Here is a 21,001-nt window from a genome sequence, read left to right on the forward strand (position 1 = left end):
AATAATTAAAAAAGAGTTTCCTAAAGTCAAAACTACTCATTTTACATATTAGTTTCACCTCTGACCTGAAAAACAAACGGAAAAACTCCGACTTATAGTCCAGAAAATGCGATAATATTGTCCATCATGTGCGCGTTTGTATTATTTTCATGACTTTAGAGGAAAATTGGGATCCTTGGCAATGCGGAACGCAAGACAATGGTGTACGTACCTTGGCAGAAGGGATTGGTAGGATTAAAGTTGAGGGCGAATTCATGATGTGCGGCCTGCAGAATCAACAATAAAATACCTTTAAATACTCGAAAGGTTATTGAAACATACAGTTTACACATCCATAGAGTTGTACTCATCTGATATCTACCTGTTATTTTTATTTTTAATGACTAAATAAAAAAACTTTGTGTTACAAGGAAATAAAATGGATAAGAAAAGGTGTTTATATATATATATATATATATATATATATATATATATATACATATACACACTGGGACCTAGTTAGTCAAACTAGGTCGACTATGTCGAACTTTTTGTTATAAATAGGAATGAGTGGAGAGGTATTGTAAAAGGATAGTGGGATGTTTAGATGCGTTCTAAGAGATGGGCAAGGCACCTGTATGATGCAGCAGGGGTAAACCAGTGAAAGCTGTCAGGCCCTACTCTTGAACAGAAGAGTGTGTTGTGTCACCCTGACCCGAGTGACATGGCCGCTTTCATGTGTCCCATTTCATCTGGAAGGACGAAAGCATGACCAACATGGGTGCCGAGGTGCCTAACTTTTTTGGGTGTTTGGGCATTTGGGTTGGCCATGGTCCAAACATTTTTCTTTGTTTTTTGCTACTTTTTCCCTTTTTAATTTTCTTTGTTTTTGTGTATGTGTTTGTCTCTCTGTCGGTCACCCCTCTCGAGGGATATGACCAGGGTAGATAGATAGATAGTTAGTCGAACGACCTTACGTTTGAAAAAATAAATCAGAATTAGAACACTGGAACATAGCAGAACACAGCTGAGTGAGATAGGCACCGACTTTGCCCAGTCGCGTAGAATCATTCGTAGGGATGGTCAATCTGATGACACGCGTAAGGATTTTATTGCGATTAAGTGCGTTTTATTGTCTTTTTTTGAAAATTATAATGGGTTCCAAGAAAGGTATTGATAAGAGGGACTGTTTTGCCCTTGTAATTTGTGTTAATAAATGTACTTTAAATTTTGACCACAATTTCAATTTCCTAAGGTTTTTGACCATTACAGAGTGCACTGGGCAGCACATTTGCCTAACACGTGAAAGGTCCCAGGTTCGAGACTGGGCGGAGACATGTTGTCCTGGAGAGGAATGGGCGCCATCAGACTGTACTTGCCCCTACGACTCGAAAAGGAACCAACCAACCAAATCATATGACGTGTCTTCTCAATCATCAAAAGAGTTGATTTTTTATAATAATAATTAAATACAGTTTAACAAAACTTGATACCGTTGTTTTTTTCCTCAAATTTTAAGAAATTGACTTTTTAGCTATTAGGCACCTGATAGTCGGGAGGAAGTTTGGCTCCAAAACCAAATGCAGGGAAAAGTTTATCGCTGAAAACAAGAACAAAGATGAAAAAAACACAGTTATTACAGCCTATAAATGTCATTAGCTTTCTTTGAAGACAAATACAATTGAACTCGTTCAAACATATCAAAACGTATGATGATTATTTGATATTCAATAATGGTTTTTCCAATATAGTCAAGTTGTACTGACGTGTCATAGTCTTGGATGACCTGACCTACAGACCAAAGGGCAGTCAAGTACTGGTTCAGCCCGTCTGGACTCAAGTAATGGAGCGAATTGGGCGAGCGAGGGTCCCCATTGGACCCTGTGAAGTCGATGCCAACCTACAGATGCATGCACATGCAAAAGTCATATCAGAATAAACATATATAAAACAGAGTGACAACTTAAAAAGAGACCTCACCGTAAAGTTGATCTGGCAGCCGCCCATCACATAATCCAGGAAGCTATGCTGAATGGCTAACTGTAACAACCACAAATAGGAAGTCATGTCACACAAAGTCACATTAATTTGACATTTTAAATTGTTACGGATATCCTAAATCAGTTTATTCAACTTGTGTGCAGGGGTAAACTTGTGTGTTGTGAGACCTTGTAAAAATTAAGTGCAACCGCTTAAACTATTGTACAATATTGAATAGCCTGTGAGGCATTCTAAACCATGGTGACCAGGATTGACCAAATAAAAAACGTGTTTTAGTCAATTTAGGCTAGATGATCATTTAAGCTTCAAAAAAAAGAAACAAAACTGAAACTGGTGCCATTTTCGACGGACAGTGTGCCTCGTGATTTTTTTCATTAAATTAGTTTGCCTTGGATCAAAAAAGGTTGAAAAACAATGCCCTAAAGCACATAATGTCGAAGTCAAGGTTTTCTAGCCCCTGAGATAATCTGTATACAATATTATATAATACAGCGGGAGGAATATTTTTTTCGCAGTACAATACTTCTTATTGAACAAAGTGTTGTTCATGGATAATAGATTTTGCACTTTCTTGTATTTCCATCCAAGTGTATTAAAAATCTATTTTAACCAAGTCACAGAAGCAGCTTCTAGCATCAATCTTCTCATGAGAAATTTTTGAAAATTTTATGCATGCACATAATACGCTGCAAAATAATTATTTTAATCACGTAGTCAGAACATATTTAGTTTTAGTAGCTTTAGTGTCTGTATTGTCAGTGCTTGAGAGGTCGACAGCTGCAAATAGCACAACATTACTAACAAGCTTTGCTAAGCAGCATTAGACATCACAGACCCTGTGAATAACTTGACTAACTTTAGCAACTAGCGTTAACATCTAATATTCATTTTTAACAATGAAACACTCCGGCCCTCGGCCTATAGTCAAATTTTTGATTCGGTACTTCAGTCCATTTGACTTTGACACCACTACCCTAAAAGTAACTCATTCACTGTGGTGCAATCCGCAGGAATTTAGCGTAAAAAATTAGCTTGGCCTTAGATGATTTGCGATCACATGATCTATACCCAGGTAAACAGAGTGGTTGCAACCATGTTGGATGAGTAGGTATATATTTTTGTATTGTTGTTTCATTAGACAAACTTTACAAGCTACAATCAGACGATACATTTTAACAAATTGTGGTGTTCTTTGGATTTAGTACTTTCATATTTTTTTGTCTTTCAGTGGAATTATATTGTTTGATGTCTGAAGGATCTGATTTCACAAGGAGTACAAGGCAGATGGTTTGATGTTGAATAGAAGTTCAGTAAAAAGTTACGATTCAATGAGAACTTAAGGTAGAATAATTACAATATGTATATAATAATTTATGTTTTTGACTTATGTGGAGAGAATCGGAGAAAGGTTCGGATAGCAGGCCACTAGCCTCAGGAAAAGACCAAATGCTGTTATTGTTATAGCTGGCAGTGAAAACAAATGTCTAGCGTTAAAATACCTGTTTACACAATACACAGTCAATAAGAAATACAACCAACAACCAAGTTTCCCTATTATTCATTCTAAAATGACTATGTTCCAGATGACGTACCGTTGACAACATTTTAAGAAAATACTCTCAGATACGTATACGATTTGGGGTGTTAGGTCTGCTGTACTAAGTTTTGATAACCATGTTTGTTGCCTCCTCGTCAACATTTCCTTACTTTTTTTGCCTTGAGAGTAAGTATACCTGGGAGACACGCCTAATACCTTTCAATTTGGTTTGAACTGTCAATAACAAGAGTAGAGACACATGAAAACATCAAACTGCATCTGCTGCACCCATCCATTATGGCTAACTGTCTAAATACAGGTATGAATGTGACGTCACACTAAAACTATCAATTGTAAATCCAAAAGGCAACAGTAGTACCTTGCAGCTCTTCACAGAGACCACCCCTGATTTTTTGTAGTTCTTCTTCTTCTTCTGTTTGTCAGGGTGGATGCAATCAAACGCCACCTGTATTATGAACAAGACACAAATCAGCAAAAACACCTCCTGAAATTCACCTTGTCACTAGGCTAGCTGACCGGTGAACCAGAGGCGGCTTTCTGCAGCTCTGACACTTTAGTGGTGAAGGACCCAATGAGGTCGTGCGAGCCATCACTGTCATGGTCGGAACAATCCACCTGTGGGCGAGAAATAATTGAAATTAGCAAAATTAGCGCAAAACGAACTGTCGGGGTGAAAACGTGAAAAAAATGTGTGTCGGTGACGGAGTGTCACTTGAAGGTGACAAACGAGACCTCATTTTAGACCAATTTTGTCGAGTCGAAACGGCCACATGACCAGGCTCGGCCCATTGCAGAATTTTAGCGACGTGTCACGAAAGTATATAACAGCATCTGTTCTGAAATTCCTCCCAACCCATTGCAATGTCCTACAATTTTGCATGCATGCGCACAAGGCTGTTAGCGATTTACCGGGAAATGTGCAAGTTTCAGTCATACCCATCGTATGTGCCTTTGAAAGCTGTAATATCCACTTAACAGTTTTGGGAAAAACACTGTAACAAGTAATGCCATTTTGTAACGGCGCAATTCTTTTTACTAGCAGGGTAATCTAACCAATTGTTTTTTTCCACCGTTAGGGACTGACGGTCAAAAATGCAACATTACTTTGGCTGACGAACGCCAACGGTGGTGTGCCCCTGCACACATGATGCTGATTTTAGCGGCGTGGTTTTCTGCTCTCCTCAGAGTTGTTTACGTCACTTCTTTTCGGATCATGTCACCATTCAAAAAAGTGACTACCATACAGTTAGATGCCAATTACCAATACAGACTGTTCACCCACCACGGTCTTACAAAATTATATGGGAAACAGTGGCTTTTCTTGAACAAAAATCAATAAACAGTGCTCTGTGAAATTGTATGCATGCAATTATGTATTTATTTGCCGAGAGAAAAACAAGTTGTTAACAATTAATATTGCTTCCTTAGGACAGTGGTGTCCAAACATTTGAGAAGGCTGGCCAGATTTGGTAAGCTGAAAATGTGTGAGGGTCGACTATTCAGCCTGGCATTCTTTGAACACTCTGTAATAAAATTCACCCTTATTTAAATTTTGCAGGGCTTGACGTTTAGCATCGCAACCTGATAGCTTGCCTTTGTTGGATTTCCATTTGACTCACAGGATCTCTTAAAAAAAGCGCTGATGTGCCCATAAAACAGCTTCCAGTTGCTTCACCTTTCACAGCCTTCGTTTCCAGTTAGCTATGGCTTGGCGTTTTGCAGTCTGTCTTGATAATATATTCTTTGAAAACAGCTTCAGTCTCTTGGCAAATTAGGCAGACGTAGTTGTTTCAGATTTCGGTGAAAAATATCTCCAATTTCCACTTGTCCTGGAAGCCGCGGCCCTCACAGTCAACTTTCCTTTTTTATGTATAGTTGCCACATTAGAAATTTATTTTATGCTGCCATTACTGTAACACATTACTGGCAGGCCACATATTATTTTATGACAGAGACCGCGAGTCAGTAGAATTTGATCACTTGCCCTAGCTGCAATCTGGACATGCGTGCCCTTAGGACTTCATTGCGAATTTACAATACCAAGTATAGCTGAAATATTGCACTACTGCAGCAGAAGTCAGTAAAGAGCCAATATGAACGAAACATTAAGTAGTGAAACTTTAGCTGAATCAATGTGAGACACTGTCTCATTGGTTTATATGACTTCACTTCGCCCATCACCAGTTGTAAGGTTAAAATCGTATTGGACAAGAGGCGGCACCTTGAGAGTTCTTTCCAGGTCGCTGCTGCAGAATGTCTGCAAGGGGACCGTAAACTTCTTCCAGCTAGGATTCAGGTTGTTCTTCACAACCTATGCATGAAAACAAACAAACAAACAAACAAACACACAAACGTTAAAATGATCATGTTTCAGAAAAGACCTTGGGCCTCACTTATCAAAGAGTGTTTAAGATTCTTACCAAAAGTGTATGCATGCCAAAAATAGGAAAACAGTGTTAACACAATATGGTCTAAGTAATACCTAGGGCTGCACGATTAACTGAAATCTGATCAATATCGCCCTGTGATGTATTGTGATAGCGTGATCAAAATACATTGTTTTTTCAAAGGTTTACAGTTCCAGTTTGTTTTTAAGTGATGGAGTTTGGCCAACAAGAATTAACATATTTTGGCCTTTAACAGTGCCTGCCAATCACAGGTAAGTTTAAATGGCACTAGCCAATAAAGGTAAGGCAAAGTTTCCAAGGTGTGTGGGTGACTGATAGGCTGTTGAAAGCTGTTAGTGAAACAGCCCTTGCACAAACAGCAACCAAAACCAACGTGACAGCTCGTGGCTTTAGCGGGTCGATACATTAAAAAGAAATTCATCAATTGAATCACACTCTAAAGAGAGTCAAAATTCTAGGATTGTTATCACGTCCGGGAATGGACTGAAGCAGTGTCAGAAGGGAAGGCTAAGAGCTAGGCTAACGACTCTTAAACCACCACTGCCAAGCGTGGCTTGTCACCAACGCCAGATTCATTACCCATGAAACGGATAACTTGAAGCTACTACTCATGGAAAACTTCTAAATTCATGACTCTTGTATTTTAATTATTGCAGAGACCTTGCAGAAGTCGCGGTTAACCAACGCTAGCATGTAGCTAGTTAGCCGCTCTTTGAATCGCTTTTTACACTAAAACTCTCCAATTTTGTTTTTATTTTATATAATGAAACTAAAGATGATTTATTCAGATGCAATTCTGTTTTTATTTATAGATCTATAGTTGTTATTTTATTACTGTCGTATACTCTCAGTCAGGAATGATGTAATCTTGAGATAAGTTAGCATGTCACTATGTTCTCCCAAAAACAATGCAAGCACTTCTCTTTTAAAATAGAAAATCGCATAAAAATTGCAAAACAGGTCTGAAAAAAAGACAACAGTTTTTGTTTTTTTCCCAAAATCTTGCAGCCCTGGTCAAAACGCAGACGTACCACACCATAAGTAGCACATGTGTAGGACATGTTCTCAAATAAGACTTTAGTGTGGAACGTGCCTGGGCTGATTCAGATTCATAGATGGTCAATGCAAAGCAGGATAAAGCAAGACCAAATTTTGTTCAGTCTAAATCACAGGTGTCAAACATACCCGCAAGACATTGCTAAGAGAAGCACGAACAAAAGAGCCGCGAACAATGACCTGCAGTTTTAAATATGTCCACTGGATGTCGCCAAAGGCAAGGGCCACTCTAAAAGCAAACCACCAACTGTAACTGTAGCTTAAACTGTAACGGTTTGCTGACTAGCATTTATCAACCATTTATTTTGCTTAAAATGGAAGTCAGGGACGCGCTGTTTAAGACACTGCAATTGCACTAAAGGGTGCTGCGTGCGTGTATCGCCAAAATAATTGGAAATTATCGGTTAGCACATAGAAAAATACAAAGCAACGCACGTGAAGCAAATTTATAGCAGTGATATGTAGAAATTGAAAAGTTTCTTACACATTTTCAGGCCACCATTTTCTGAGACAGTTTATTTGACAAGTGAGACCCTTTATATGTAATGCAATCATCTTTTCACCTCTGTTCTGTGTACCAGCTGCCATTTTCCATCATCTCCTTTTTTGAAGAACTCCAGGAAAGGGTCAGACTTACCAAAAGTGTCCTAAACAAAAAAAACACAAGGACAGGGAGGGGATTATGGGTTTATCACATTTATAGTTGTCCAGTGGATTATTCTCTAGCTAGGGGTGGCTTTTTCTACTTTAGGACCTCTAGTACATGCTGGACTGGTTGTAACAATAGATTTGTCTATAATATAATAATTAATGCCTTCCATAGTTATCTATAAGACTCTCACATTTGACAGTATAAAACATGAGTGCCATTAAGAAAATCAAATAAAACTAAGTATGTGGAAAACTAACTAATGGGATTGTACAAGTTACCTTTTTGTCCAGATTTTTAGCCTCCAGCTCCAACTGAATGGTTCTATTGTCCTTTATCTCTTCAGCTGTTACCTAAACATCAACATGAAATAATTGAGACACATTTTAATAAATATAATAAATGAAAAGTCAAGTCATCTTTATTTCTATAGCCCTTAATCACAATGAGTCTCAAAGGGCTGCACAGACCACACATTATTGCAAACCACCATCCCCTGATCTAAAACTTACATGAAAACTAAATAAATTGAATTTACTGGCTCAAGCCTTGGTGTAACAAATAAAAGTCTTGTACTTTACAAACTTTTTTTTCTTTACAAATAACGTTTGTAAAGTTAAATTATAATTTTGAAAATAAGCGAGTCAGGAAAAGATTGGATGGATCTTGCTCCTATACGGCACTACCGTGAATCCATTTCTTTGCTTTATTATTTGTCGCCATCGTGTGGACATTACAAAATAAATTGACACATTTTTGAAGGCCTACAGAAAATTTAGCTTTGGGCACAAGGCTGTACTTGCCCAGGACACTATAGGAAATGGTGCCCACACGACCACGCCCAGACTTAAGGTGAGACTCTTATGTTTTTCCTTTTCAATTATGCATTTTATGGCTGGTGCGACTTGTACTCTGGCAGTACTTATAGTTCGAAAAATACAGTGCTAGAAAATCACAATGACCCTGCACTTGTAAGCTATTTTATGAACAGGTAACCAGACACCTAAGCAGTCCTTAGGTGTCACTTTGGTGCCCATAGGCACCAAGTTGGAGAACACAGCCCTCGATAGAAAGGATCTTCCTCTGCTTTTTGTCGGCTGCAGGTGATTTTGTCGGTCCAGAGTTTTTTATTCACATGTTTTTTGACATTTAAAATGGTTGAATGTTAGTTTGTCAAGCTGTTTTCCGTACGTGTACAACTAAGACTGCAACCTTATTGACGCACAGGATGACAGAGGCAAGAAAGAGGCGGGGCGATTGTTTAATCAATAAGATTGAAGGCACAATCAAAATCCGCAAATTCGCGAAACCACAAAAAGTAAACCGCTATGCAGCGAGGGATTACTGTATATTTTTTACATTACAGTATAAACTAACAATGTACCGTAATGCTTCCTTTTCCAGCAGGTTTTCCTTTCTTCAACTGCAGTGGTCTGGTGACAGTTTTACTTGAGACAATCTGAAAAACACCAAAAAACCCATAGCTCACTTGAAAGGTGGTGACCGGGTGGACAAGGTTTAAGCATCATATGCAAGTTTTATGTTCACCTGTCCCAGAGTGAGCTCAACACCTCCCAGGTAGTCATCGTCCCCAAGGTCCCGGGACGCATTATCGATGTCATAGACGCCCAGTTTTAGGTTCTGCACCGTCTCAAAGTGGTAATCAAGGCGAAGGCGCTGACTAAAGGATGGGCTGGAGTTGTTATTCAGACGCTCTGTGCGGCCCAACTAATTGAAAGAAAAGGCATACAAGAGCTCACTAAACAATACACACACCCATCTCTCAATTTTTAAGATAGGTCATAGAAAGATTTGATCAAATTGTATTTACCGTATTTTCCGCACTATAAGGCGAACCGGGTTATAGGGCGCACCCCGAAAAAATAGTTTTTGGTCCTATTTTTGACATACATAAGACGCACCGGATTATAAGGCGCTACGATGGGAACGTCAAAAAAAACAGTCAGATAGTTCAGTCAAACTTATTACCCCCTTAACATTCCCAAAGCTTGCAAAGACGCAAATACGTGTCGAGAACACGTGCGGATGCAGTGTCCGTACGATGTCACTCAAATGCATCGTTCCATCATTCGGAAGGTTAAAGTCTTGGGATTCAAGAAATGCCAACCATTCCTTAGTTTCTATTTTATTTTTCGCTCGCAACTTTACTGTATATATGACAATAAATAAATCGAGTTTAATTTAAAAATAGACACTCCATTCCATCCATTATCTGCACCGCTTATCACAGAAACATCGAGTTCAGTCTGAAACAAGATACAGGGATAATATATATAGCCGGAGTAGCTCACCAAAGTCGTTGTGTTCATAATAATGGGCAGCCGTGGTCCTCTTATATCCATGAGTTTAGTAAATCCAGGAGAATAAAATATTTACAAATACAAAATAGTAAAAAAATGCTTTCTGTATGCCGTCAGCCACGTGCTATACGCATTCATCTTTTTCGGCCAATTGCAGGCTTTGTTTTGCCGTTAAAGCCAATGCCAGCCTGTAAATGATAAAAAGGATCCGCCCCTTGACCTCCGAATAAATTTAGCCAATAGTGATCCATTCAAATGATGATTGACACATTGGTTAGCCAATGAAACGCCGGTAAATACATCCCAGCATACACCGCGGACTACTTCGCGTTCGGGGGAAAATCTAGTCGGCGGCTGCAAGTCTTTGCGAATTAATATTGATCCATAAATAAGGCGCATGGTCAGCTTTTGAAAAAAAAATAAAGGCTTTTAGGTGCGCCTTATACTGCGGAAAGTACGGTATTTATTTATTTTATTTTTATTTGTTTGTCTCGGTGTGCCCTGTGATTGGCTGGCAACCATTTCAGGGTGTCCCCTGCCCACTGCCCGAAGATAGCTGGAATGGGCTCCAGCACCCCCGCGACCCTACTGAGGATAAGCGGTACAGATAATGGATGGATGGACGGATGGATATTGAACATTGCATCATTCAATAAAAATTGGCATAAAACAGTCGAACACTTAAGTTAACAATATTCAAGGGAACAGAAGATGCTACAGAAATACAAAGAAAAGAAAACAGAAAAGAAAGTAACAAAATTAAAATAATGATGACATGTTTAACTCAATACAAAGCACAGATTCCTAAGGCCCTAGGGCACATGTGTCAAACACCCGGCCCGCGGGCCACATCCGGCCCGCCGTGTGATCATATTCTGCCCGTACCTTTTTACATTATTGTTTTTAATGACCCGTTCTCCATCTCTTTCAAAACTTGAACCATTAATCCTGTTCAGATACACGAAAGCCAAACCAAAACTGAATTATATGGCAGTACTTTTCAGAATATATAGGGCACGTTTTCACTACGATTTACAGTCAAGGTGCCACACCAAAAAAAAAAAAAAAAAAAAAAAAAAACTCGTTTTGGCTGTACAACGCTAAAGAATCCTTTATATAAAAGCTCACTATATAATCTGTGTTCAGTGTTCAGATACTTTTTGATGAATCCAGGGAACAAATTGTAAATACGCCAAAACACCGGAAGATAACTTAAAAGTTATTTGATTGGGTGAGTGAGAGCGATGGGTGGAGCTATGCAAAAAGTGCAAGCACTCCATCCCATCTCTTGCCCTACTCCGTCTGTGCCAAAAGTAAGTACATCAGGCTCCCGGTTCTCAGAATGTTGTGACGTTTTTACAAAATAAATGCTTGCATCTGGTTTTGAAACCAATATGTATGAAAAAAAAATGGTCAAAATGAGTTTAACCGATCTTGAGTAATTGCAAGAAAGAGACAAGTTTAAAGTGGTATGTTTGTTGATTTTAGGATATGGGCTCTGGCATTATTCTCTTTTCATAATTTTTATCAAATCATGAAAATTAAATGTGCTGAAGACCAAGTTTTTGTCTGGGGCTCGGGTTTAGCAATTTAGTAAATTTGTCTCATAAATATATGGTGTAGCTCTTTCCCAAAATAAAATTAATGTATTTCGCTTTTATGGCTCTTTGAGTAAAAAAGGTTCCCGACCCCTGATATATACTATATATATACAGGACTGTCTCAGAAAATTAGAATATTGTGATAAAGTTCTTTATTTTCTGTAATGCAATTAAAAAAACAAAAATGTCATACATTCTGGATTCATTACACATCAACTGAACTATTTCAAGCCTTTTATTGTTTTAATATTGCTGAATTTGGCTTACAGCTTAAGAAAACTCAAAAATCCTATCTCAAAATATTAGAATATCATGAAAAAGTATACAAGTAGGCTATTCAACTAATCACCTGAATCATCTAATTAACTCGAAACACCTTGCGAGGGTTTCCTGAGCCTTAAAAACACTCAGCTTGGTTCAGTAAACTAAATCACAAGTATGGGGAAGACTGCTGATCTGACTGCTGTCCAGAGGACCATCATTGATACCCTCCTGATGGAGGGTAAGACACAAAAATAAATTTCTCAAAGAGCAGGCTGTTCACAGAGTGCAGTTTCAAAGCATATCCACAAAAAGTCTGTTGGAAGGGAAAAATGTGGCCGGAAACGCTGCACAACCAAGAGAGATGACCGCAGCCTTAACAATATTGTGAAGAAGAGCCGCTTCCAGAATTTGGGGGAGCTTCAAAGACAGTGGGCTGAAGCCGGAGTCCAGGTATCAAAAGCCACAGTTCACAGACGTGTCCGGAAAATGGGCTACAATAGCCGTATTCCCATGGTCAAGCCACTTCTGAACTCAAGACAACGGAAGAAGCGTCTGACTTGGGCTATGGAGAAGAAGCACTGGACAGTTGCAGAGTGGTCCAAAGTCCTCTTTTCAGACGAAAGCAAGTTTTGCATTTCATTTGGAAGTCAAGGCGCCAGAGTCTGGAGAAAGGCTGGAGAGGAGCAAAATCCAAGTTGCTTGAAATCCAGTGTGAAGTTCCCACAGTCAGCAATGGTTTGGGGAGCCATGTCAGCTGCTGGTGTTGGTCCACTGTGTTTCATCAAGTCCAGAGTAAATGCAACTGTGTACCAAGAGATTTTAGAGCTACATGCTTCCATCTGCTGAAAAGCTCTATGGAGATGAGGATTTCATTTTCCAGCATGATCTGGCACCTGCCCACAGTGCCAAAACCACCAGTAACTGGTGCACTGACCATGGCATCACTGTCCTTGATTGGCCTGCTAATTCCCCTGACCTGAACCCCATCGAGAATTTGTGGGGTATAGTTAAGAAGAAGATGAAAGACACCAGACCTACAAATGCAAATGAGCTGAAGGCCGCTATCGAAGCATCCTGGGCATCAATAACACCTCAGCAATGCCACAGGCTGATTGCCTCCATGCCACGCCGTATTGATGCAGTAATCCGTGCAAAAGGATTCCCAACCAAGTACTGAGTGCATCAATGGACATTTTCAAATGTTTGATTTAGTTTTGCTGTTATAAAATTATTTTTTTTACTTGGTCTGAGGAAGTATTCTAATATTTTGAGATAGGATTTTTGAGTTTTTTTCAGCTGTAAGCCAAAATCAGCAATATTCAAATAATAAAAGGCTTGAAATAGTTCAGTTGATGTGTAATGAATCCAGAATGTATGACATTTTTGTTTTTTTAATTGCATTACAGAAAATAAAGAACTTTATCACAATATTCTAATTTTCTGAGACAGTCCTGTATACTATACCCTTTTCGCCGCGCTGAAAACACAATACTGCAAAGAACTACAGTGTCCGGCTGCGATCAGAGCAAATGATCAAATCAGAGTCATAAGAGCAAAGAAAACGGAATGATTAGAATTGCTATTTCTGAAAAATACATGTTTTATGTATATTTCCAGGTTTTGTAGCATTTTCATATCTGTACTTTTGACATGAGATATATTAAGGAGAGCAAAATCTTTTAGAATATTTAGTTTTTTTTTTTAATATATACATTGACAGAGGAGCAAAGGAATTTGAATGTTATTTTAATGTTAAGTTGTTTAAGTTATGTTCTAAGTTGTATAATTTAACAAGCTATTTTTCTTTACAGCAAAATAATAGATACTGTAGAAGTGATTTAGGGTTTAAATTTAATATTCTTGTCTGTTTTTATTCATATTTATGTTACAAAAACATTAAGTTTAAGTGTGTTCAATAAATGTTTATCCTGGTTGGCCCGCGACCTTAAGTGTGTTTTTAATTTTGGCCCCTTGTGCAATTGAGTTTGACATCTGCCCTAGGGTGTTATATTTGACCACAACATGGCACTGTTGTCTAATGCGAACGAAAACCAATGCCACAGCAAACAACATGGCAGACTAACATGGCGGCGACTTACGTAGGGATGTAAATTAAATATAAATTTCTCGACCTATGATTTTCTTTTTTTTATAAAAATTGACATATGCTAGATCACGTAATGCAGTGGTTAGCACATTCGCCAAGCACGTAAAGGTCCCCGGTCCGAGACCGGGTGGGAACTCATGGTGGCCTGGAAAGGGATGAGCGCCACCAGGCTGTACTGGCCCAAGACACTCACAAGAAATGGTGCCCCTACAACCTGGGTGGTTAAGGGATGCAACCAGTAATATAACATTTCGGCTAACAAGGAACAAATGTGAATATTTTAGAAATTGCTCCATATCCAACCTAACACGGAACAGTTTAAAAATGCACCCAAAAACATAAATTAAGCACATCTTATTAAAAGCTGCAAAGAATTTGGTGTCGACACATTTGGCTGCAGAACGCTAGTGTCGCTTCCATGCTTAAAACTGTAATTGTAATACTTATTACCTTATTTTCCGGACTATAAGTGAATCCAGAGTATAAAACGCATTTTTGGGAGAGATTGTTTTGATAGAATCCAACACCAAAAACAAACATGTCATCTTGAAAGGCAATTTAAAATAAAATAGAGAGCAACGGGCTGAATAAGATCGTACGGAATACAAACATTACATGATCGACATGCCTGTTAATTTTAGTAAATAAGTAACATTATTTAGCTAACTCTAGCTTGAATAACATGCTTACTAAACTATTTTCACTCGAAATCACGAAATCCAATGAAATGTTCATCCTTGGTGTCACAGTCTTCCGCTTCTACGTTTTCTTACATCAGACTAATCGTAACCACACAGCAAAACACGGCAAGGTTGAAATGATCAACAAAGGCCTAGAGTGCCCTCTTGCGATCTAGTGTGAAAAAAGCATGTGAAATGATATACCTGGTGATAATGCGTTAACAATTTCAAGTATAATTCACATCTATGGCCAAACTATGAAAAAAACTGCGACTTATATCCCGGAAAATATGGTTAACAAGATCTATGTATAAAATCTCTCTGATATTTATCACTCCTTTTGTAACATTCAACATCATTTCAATCAGCCAATCCGCAGCGGTTAGCACCTCATTTGAGTAGTGGATGAAAATATTTTACCTCAGTCCAGCTGTCTTTTCCAGTGCGCTGCAACAGGACACATAAAGGATCCGACTTTGATCCCACGTCTTTGTCCAGCAGATCCGTACAGGAGACAGTCAGCTCCACCTTAGACACACAGTCTGCCATCTATTGGAAAAAACAAATAGGAAATTTGGCTTTTAGTTTTGGTTTACTCTTTGTGGGGTTAGTTGGACAATAGTCAATGACAGTGAGTGAAAAAATAACATATTAATTATTTACCATATTTGATGTCAGATAAACAATACGATACAATCAATATGGTCTTTTTTTGCTTAAAAGGGACAGTGTGTGATATTTGACACTGAGATGTCACTGTAATGCAAGAGGAAATTAGTGAACAAGGAAGAATCCCAACCACAGACACTCAAACCGCTTCATTTTTCTTCTCATTTTTTGCCCAGCCTTTCGCAAGTTTTTTTTGTTACCTGTGGCAGCAAGATGGTGGACAATGATGTCAAGTCCCTCTATCTGAGGCTGATATTATGTCAAATAGCTGCAAAATATTTACTTAAACTGCCTAAAAAATGGTATGCTTACATAATAGCTCGTGTATTTTGCTTATTCTTAAATCAATGTTTTTTATTTTATTTCTTTACCACTTGAGGGCACTGAATAATAAATATTGTCCCTTTAACAAGAGAACATGATGACAGTAGAGCAGTTGTCTGAAACTTGTGGTGCTGGGGCCAAATGCGGCGTGAGGGATAGTTTGAGGTCCACCTTAATGAGGAAGTCTAAAAGGACAGTGTGTAGAACTTATCCAAAAAAACAATACAATTTTTTTCAGCACTCCTAGGTCCAAATAAGTGCATTTATTTTACAAAACATGAGCCTCACCTACTGGGAGCCGACATAATTGCACATTATAACCTTATCTTCTTTGTTCCTTTATCTTTGTTTTCTTTTATCCTCACTGTTAAATGTGATACTGGAGTGCCACGTCCAATTTCGTTCAACCCATTTAGTCACAATGACAATAAAGTTATATTCTATTCTATTATCTTGCTGCTACAGGTACCCAAAACAAATAACAAGTGAAAGGCTGGGCAAAATTATTTGAAGAACCTTGGTAAGTTTGTATTCTTCCTTGTGCTTTTTATCAGACATTCTGGGTTGCTCTACACAATACAGCAAAACCCAAAGATCAAATGATACACACCCCTTTAATGTAAATTACTGATTCATTGATTTATCTTCATATTATTGTTATTCTTAACTTTTGTGCAGCATTTGATTTTTTTTTTTTTTACAAAAAAACTATTTGAGGACTTTGGAATGTTTAAATCAGAGCTTTTCTTGTAGAAAACCTGATTTGGCCCAACCTCACCCAGACCTCAAGTAAAATAAGTTTGAGACCCCTCGATGTTGAGTGTTTCTATGCAAGATAAGACAAATAGCAAAAATAAGCTTTGTTTAACCAGTTATGACCAAAATTTTACAATATCATTATTCCTTGAGAGATGCAAAGAAATCTTAGTAGTAGGAGTGGGCGATATTGTGAATTTTGGTATATATTCCATCCAAGTAAATACAGAGTAGCATCGATCGATACCGATCAGACACTTTTTGCTTGGAAATGTCATGATCATTGAATAAATCAACCCTTTCCCCTTTGAGTTAGTTGATAAATACGATAAACATAGCACAAATATTTTGGACAATAAAAATGATAGATTTTTATTAAATAACTAAAATGCAAACTTGGTCTGTATAAAAGATAAATATATTTCTATGACAACAGTTTAAGAACCAAAGTCAAGAAGGAAACCGAAAAAAAGCAGCAATCGAACAAAAATACAAATAAAACAAAGAGAACATGACAACTATACATTCTATTGCACAATATTAGGAAAATGAAGTCAAAGTACGAATAGTCAGAACAATACGACCTGTAACAATATAAAAAATGAAATACTTCCACTGCAACAACCATTTCTGAACAAAAGTCACAAGAGTCAAACAGAAAAAGCAGCATTGTAACAAAAATACAAATACTGTATAAAATGTCAATAAGACAAATAAAATACTTTACAACACAAATTATACTATTTAAAACAAAATCAATCGAATATGAAAGATATGATATAGAGGTATGTATATGTATGGCGTACAGTCGTACACACTAAAAACATTATTATTGTTAAAATAGGAGGACATTATTGATCCTAATACTATACAGTAGTATTGATCTCAATAAAGTACTTGCTCAGTGTTGATAATGTCAATATTTGAATCGATCCGCCCTCCATTAGCTATTGGAAACTCAGTACAGTGTGTAAGTCCCTCGTTTTTTCGCAGGGGGTCACGATCCAAACCCGCAAAGTAGAAACCTTTGTTAGATCTATCTATTAATTACTCACGAACAAACCCAATTTACAGGCTCGAGTATTTGTTTGACAGGTGAAAGTACAGTACTCTACTCTATTTTAAATTTATTTTTTATTGCACAAATGTATGGATAAAGGACAAGATCCTATTTACTTTACATGACACGTTTCCGCTATTGTAAGGACGTTATGAAAAAAACTGTTATTACCTTGTAGTTCTGTCCAACAGAAACCATATATTTTTCCATCATAAAACATTTGCCTTAAGTGCCATAGAGCCACTAGGAAGCGCCAAAGACCCGCATGTGGCTTCGGAGCAAGTTAAGGGCAGTGTTTTTCAACCTCTTTTGATACAAGGCACACTTTCTCATCTCATCTGATCAGCTGCACCGCTTATCCTCAGTAGGGTTGCGGAGATGGTGGAGCCCTTCCCAGCAATCATCGGGCAGTGGGCAGGGGACACCCTGGACTGGTTGCCAGCCAATCGCAGGGCACAAGGCACACTTATTTTCATGAAAAAAAATCTGTAGAAAAAGTTTAAAAATGAATTGCCAGTACCAGTTTCATGTTGTTGATTTTATTACTTAAATTATCATGTTGCCAAAATGACAGTATAAAGTATAGGTATAAGCACTCTGGTACACTGAACGGACTGTTGTTAAGGGCTGTGTAAATAAGGTACAGTAAAGTTAACATTAACATTTTCATCATCATTTGTGGTCACCGTGGGTGAGGGGGTAAACCAATTTATTCATTCTGGTTAATAATTTTGTTGTGATTGTATTATAACTTTCATCTGTTTTCAAGTTTTGCTATATTTCATGCGGTTTTCCTCATGTTGAGGTTTTTGAGTTTTTCCTTGCCTTCATGTAGGTTTTAGATCAGGGGATGGTGTAATATTAGTCTGTGGTTTGCAATAATCTGTGGTCTGAGCATCTCTTTGAGACTTTGTGATTAAGGGCTATACAAATAAACATGACTTGACTTTTTTAGCAAACAAACTAAAAATGAGTAAAAATTATTTTTTAGTAATACAAAACACGATTTAATACATTCTAACATTTTTCAATCTTTTTGAGGAGATTATCAAGATATTCCAATTGTAATTTTTACTTTATTACATTTATTTCATTATTTTCTGTTGGTTAATAGATATTTGTACCGGTTCTGTCTCATGTTCATAGAATTACTTTAAAAAAAAAAAGAGAGAGAAAGTAAATGCTGCCACCTACCGGTACGGATGAATGTTACAGCAGGGTGATCAATGGCAGAAAGCTGTTTTATTTAAATACTAATAAAAAACTAATAAATTAATAAAATTGGGCAATTTCCTGTGGTATGCTAGACAAGGTCTCACGGCACATTGGTTGAAAAACACTGGTTTATGGGATACAAGGCACCTTCCTATGTTTTGCCAATCAGAATGTAGATTGTAGAACATGGTGGACCATAGAAATCCGCGAAGTAGCGATAAAAAACGCAATACAGCAATAGATTACTGCACACACCTCCCCTCATATATCGCATGAGAAGTACCATTTTCTATTTTAAAAAAGTCATTAGGAAACGAATATGAAAAAACGACAAAAAAGTTGAAAATGCGTTTGAAATAAACACGGCCCCGAAAATCTGTCACTACAGGCTAAAACTGAGACTAATCCCGTCTCTGGTTAAAAATGTAACAATAATAGAGCAGGTCATGTATCGGAATACCCGATTAAAATAAAATTAAAAAAAAGCTCAAAATAAATACTCACAGATCACACTTGTTTTACCTGATTAAACTTTGACATCAGTGAGAGCATTTGGAAAGAAAAATGCCAGGTTGTGCCTAAAAGTGAAAAAGTTACACCATAGCATAGAGCGGACTGAAACAGGAAGCGAAGGGCAAATAGAAACGCGCTGATTGGACAAAAAAGGAAGCTTCCTGTTGATTGGATAGTAGCGCCTGACAGAAAGCTCTAGGAAGTACACTCTCAGTCGGTCAAAATGAAAAAAAGTTTCACAGCTAAACCGAGCCATGGTTACGTAACGTCTTTTGGTAACAGGAAAATATTTAATAGCCGATATATGCTGAAAAAAGCCAATAGACCCTAGAAAGGGGGGGGATATCATTGTTGTTACTTTGAAACACACAATTTGAGCCGGATATAATGCGCCAAAACAAGATCCACACATTGGGTGATGGAATTCGGGCTTTGAGGAGAACCGGCTCTTTCAGCTTGGCCCATTGAAAATAGTTGGTTATTTCGGGTCCCAAACGGCTCTTTGGATTTTTTAAATGAGATATTACCAACAACATCCATCCACCCATCCATTATCTGCACCACTTATCCTAAGTAAGGTCGCCTGAGTGCTGGAGCCCATCCCAGCTATCTTCGGGCAGTGGGCAGGGGACATTCTGATTGCCAGCCAATCGCAGGGCACACAGGGACAATTTGCTCACTCATTCACATTGAGGGGCAATTTGGACCGGCCAATTAACGTAACGTGCATGTTTTTGGAATGTGGGAAGAAACCGGAGTGCCTGGAGCAAACCCACGTAAGCACGGGGAGAACATGTAAACTCCACACAGGAGGTCTGATCTCATGACGTCAGAACTGTGCCGCACACGCACTAACCACTGCACCGCCGTGCTACAATTACCAATAACAAAGAAACATTATGCACCATATGAATAAATTATCTATTGGGGGGAAAAAAAACAATTCCACACAATATTAAAACACCTTTTTTTTAAATTAGACTGAGCATTTACCTAATTCAAACTTTCCAACTGTTTATACTAACCAAGCAAATAACACAGAAATAATGCTACTCTTAGTATCACGAGCACCTTGAGAGAGAAAGCCAATAGATAGAGAGAGAGAGACAGAGAGAGAGAGACAGAAAGAGAGAATTATAGGGATAGCGAATACGATAGTGAGAGAAAGGAAGAAAATAGACAAAAAAGAGGGGGATTGAAAGATATAAGGCAAGAGAAAGGTAGAGAGAAAGACAAGGATGGAGAAAGAGAAAATAGAGATATAGAAAGATACAGAGAAAGATGGAGAAATATAGAGAAATATGTTAAGATAGAAAAAAGAAAGAGTTAGTGAGACAGAAAGAGAGAAATGTAGAGAGCGATTGAAAGAAAGCATGACAGAAAGATAATCATGGAGTGGGAAAGATAACTATAGAATGATAGAGAGAAAATTATCAAGCTAGAAAATGAGAGAAAAGGAGAGCAAGAGAAAAAGAGAAAGATGAGCCAGGTAGAGAGTGAACGACAGGGATAAAGAGTGAAAGAATGAAAGAAAGGGAAAGAGTAAAAGTTAGAACAAGAGAAAGATGTAGAGAGAAATAAAGATAGAAAGAAATATAGAGATAGTGTGAAAAAATAGAGCGGGGAATGTGAGAAAGAGGGAGATGTGAAAGATGGAGCGAGAGATATGGAGAGGAAAAAAAACGTGAAAGACAAAAAGAAGAAAGCGTTTCGAAGCGAGGTCGAAGCGTCCTCATTGATGTGGAGCAGAGTGCCGTCGTTACCTTCAAAGAGCCGGCTCATTTAGCCGTTTTGTTCGTGAGCGACACATCACTCCCAAACATCCCCGCTTGCTTCTCGT

General features: G+C 38.0%; 1 protein-coding gene across 2 annotated transcripts in view; it reads right to left on the reverse strand.

Annotated features, from left to right (window-relative positions):
• LOC148363625 (copine-1-like) overlaps positions 1–21,001 on the reverse strand; it is a 45,925-nt gene that overhangs the window by 4,629 nt on the left and 20,295 nt on the right. The window contains exons 1-13 of one of the 2 annotated variants that reach the window (XM_088337582.1): positions 19,171–19,358; positions 15,045–15,173; positions 9,200–9,379; positions 9,036–9,110; positions 7,933–8,004; positions 7,566–7,649; positions 5,760–5,849; positions 4,055–4,153; positions 3,897–3,983; positions 1,960–2,019; positions 1,746–1,879; positions 1,525–1,579; positions 212–266 (exon numbers count right to left, since the gene is read on the reverse strand). In XM_088337582.1, the coding sequence (XP_088193708.1) occupies positions 212–266; positions 1,525–1,579; positions 1,746–1,879; positions 1,960–2,019; positions 3,897–3,983; positions 4,055–4,153; positions 5,760–5,849; positions 7,566–7,649; positions 7,933–8,004; positions 9,036–9,110; positions 9,200–9,379; positions 15,045–15,173; positions 19,171–19,200 (1,150 nt within the window). In that variant the 5' untranslated portion in view covers positions 19,201–19,358. Of the gene's footprint in view, positions 1–211; positions 267–1,524; positions 1,580–1,745; positions 1,880–1,959; positions 2,020–3,896; positions 3,984–4,054; positions 4,154–5,759; positions 5,850–7,565; positions 7,650–7,932; positions 8,005–9,035; positions 9,111–9,199; positions 9,380–15,044; positions 15,174–19,170; positions 19,359–21,001 lie in introns of those variants that run through there. The other variant, XM_088337583.1, reaches the window with a different exon arrangement.

The sequence above is a fragment of the Urocampus carinirostris genome, chromosome 6 (genome assembly GCF_059441175.1).
Source record: "Urocampus carinirostris isolate Australia breed hairy pipefish chromosome 6, RoL_Ucar_1.0, whole genome shotgun sequence".
Taxonomy (NCBI): domain Eukaryota; kingdom Metazoa; phylum Chordata; class Actinopteri; order Syngnathiformes; family Syngnathidae; genus Urocampus; species Urocampus carinirostris.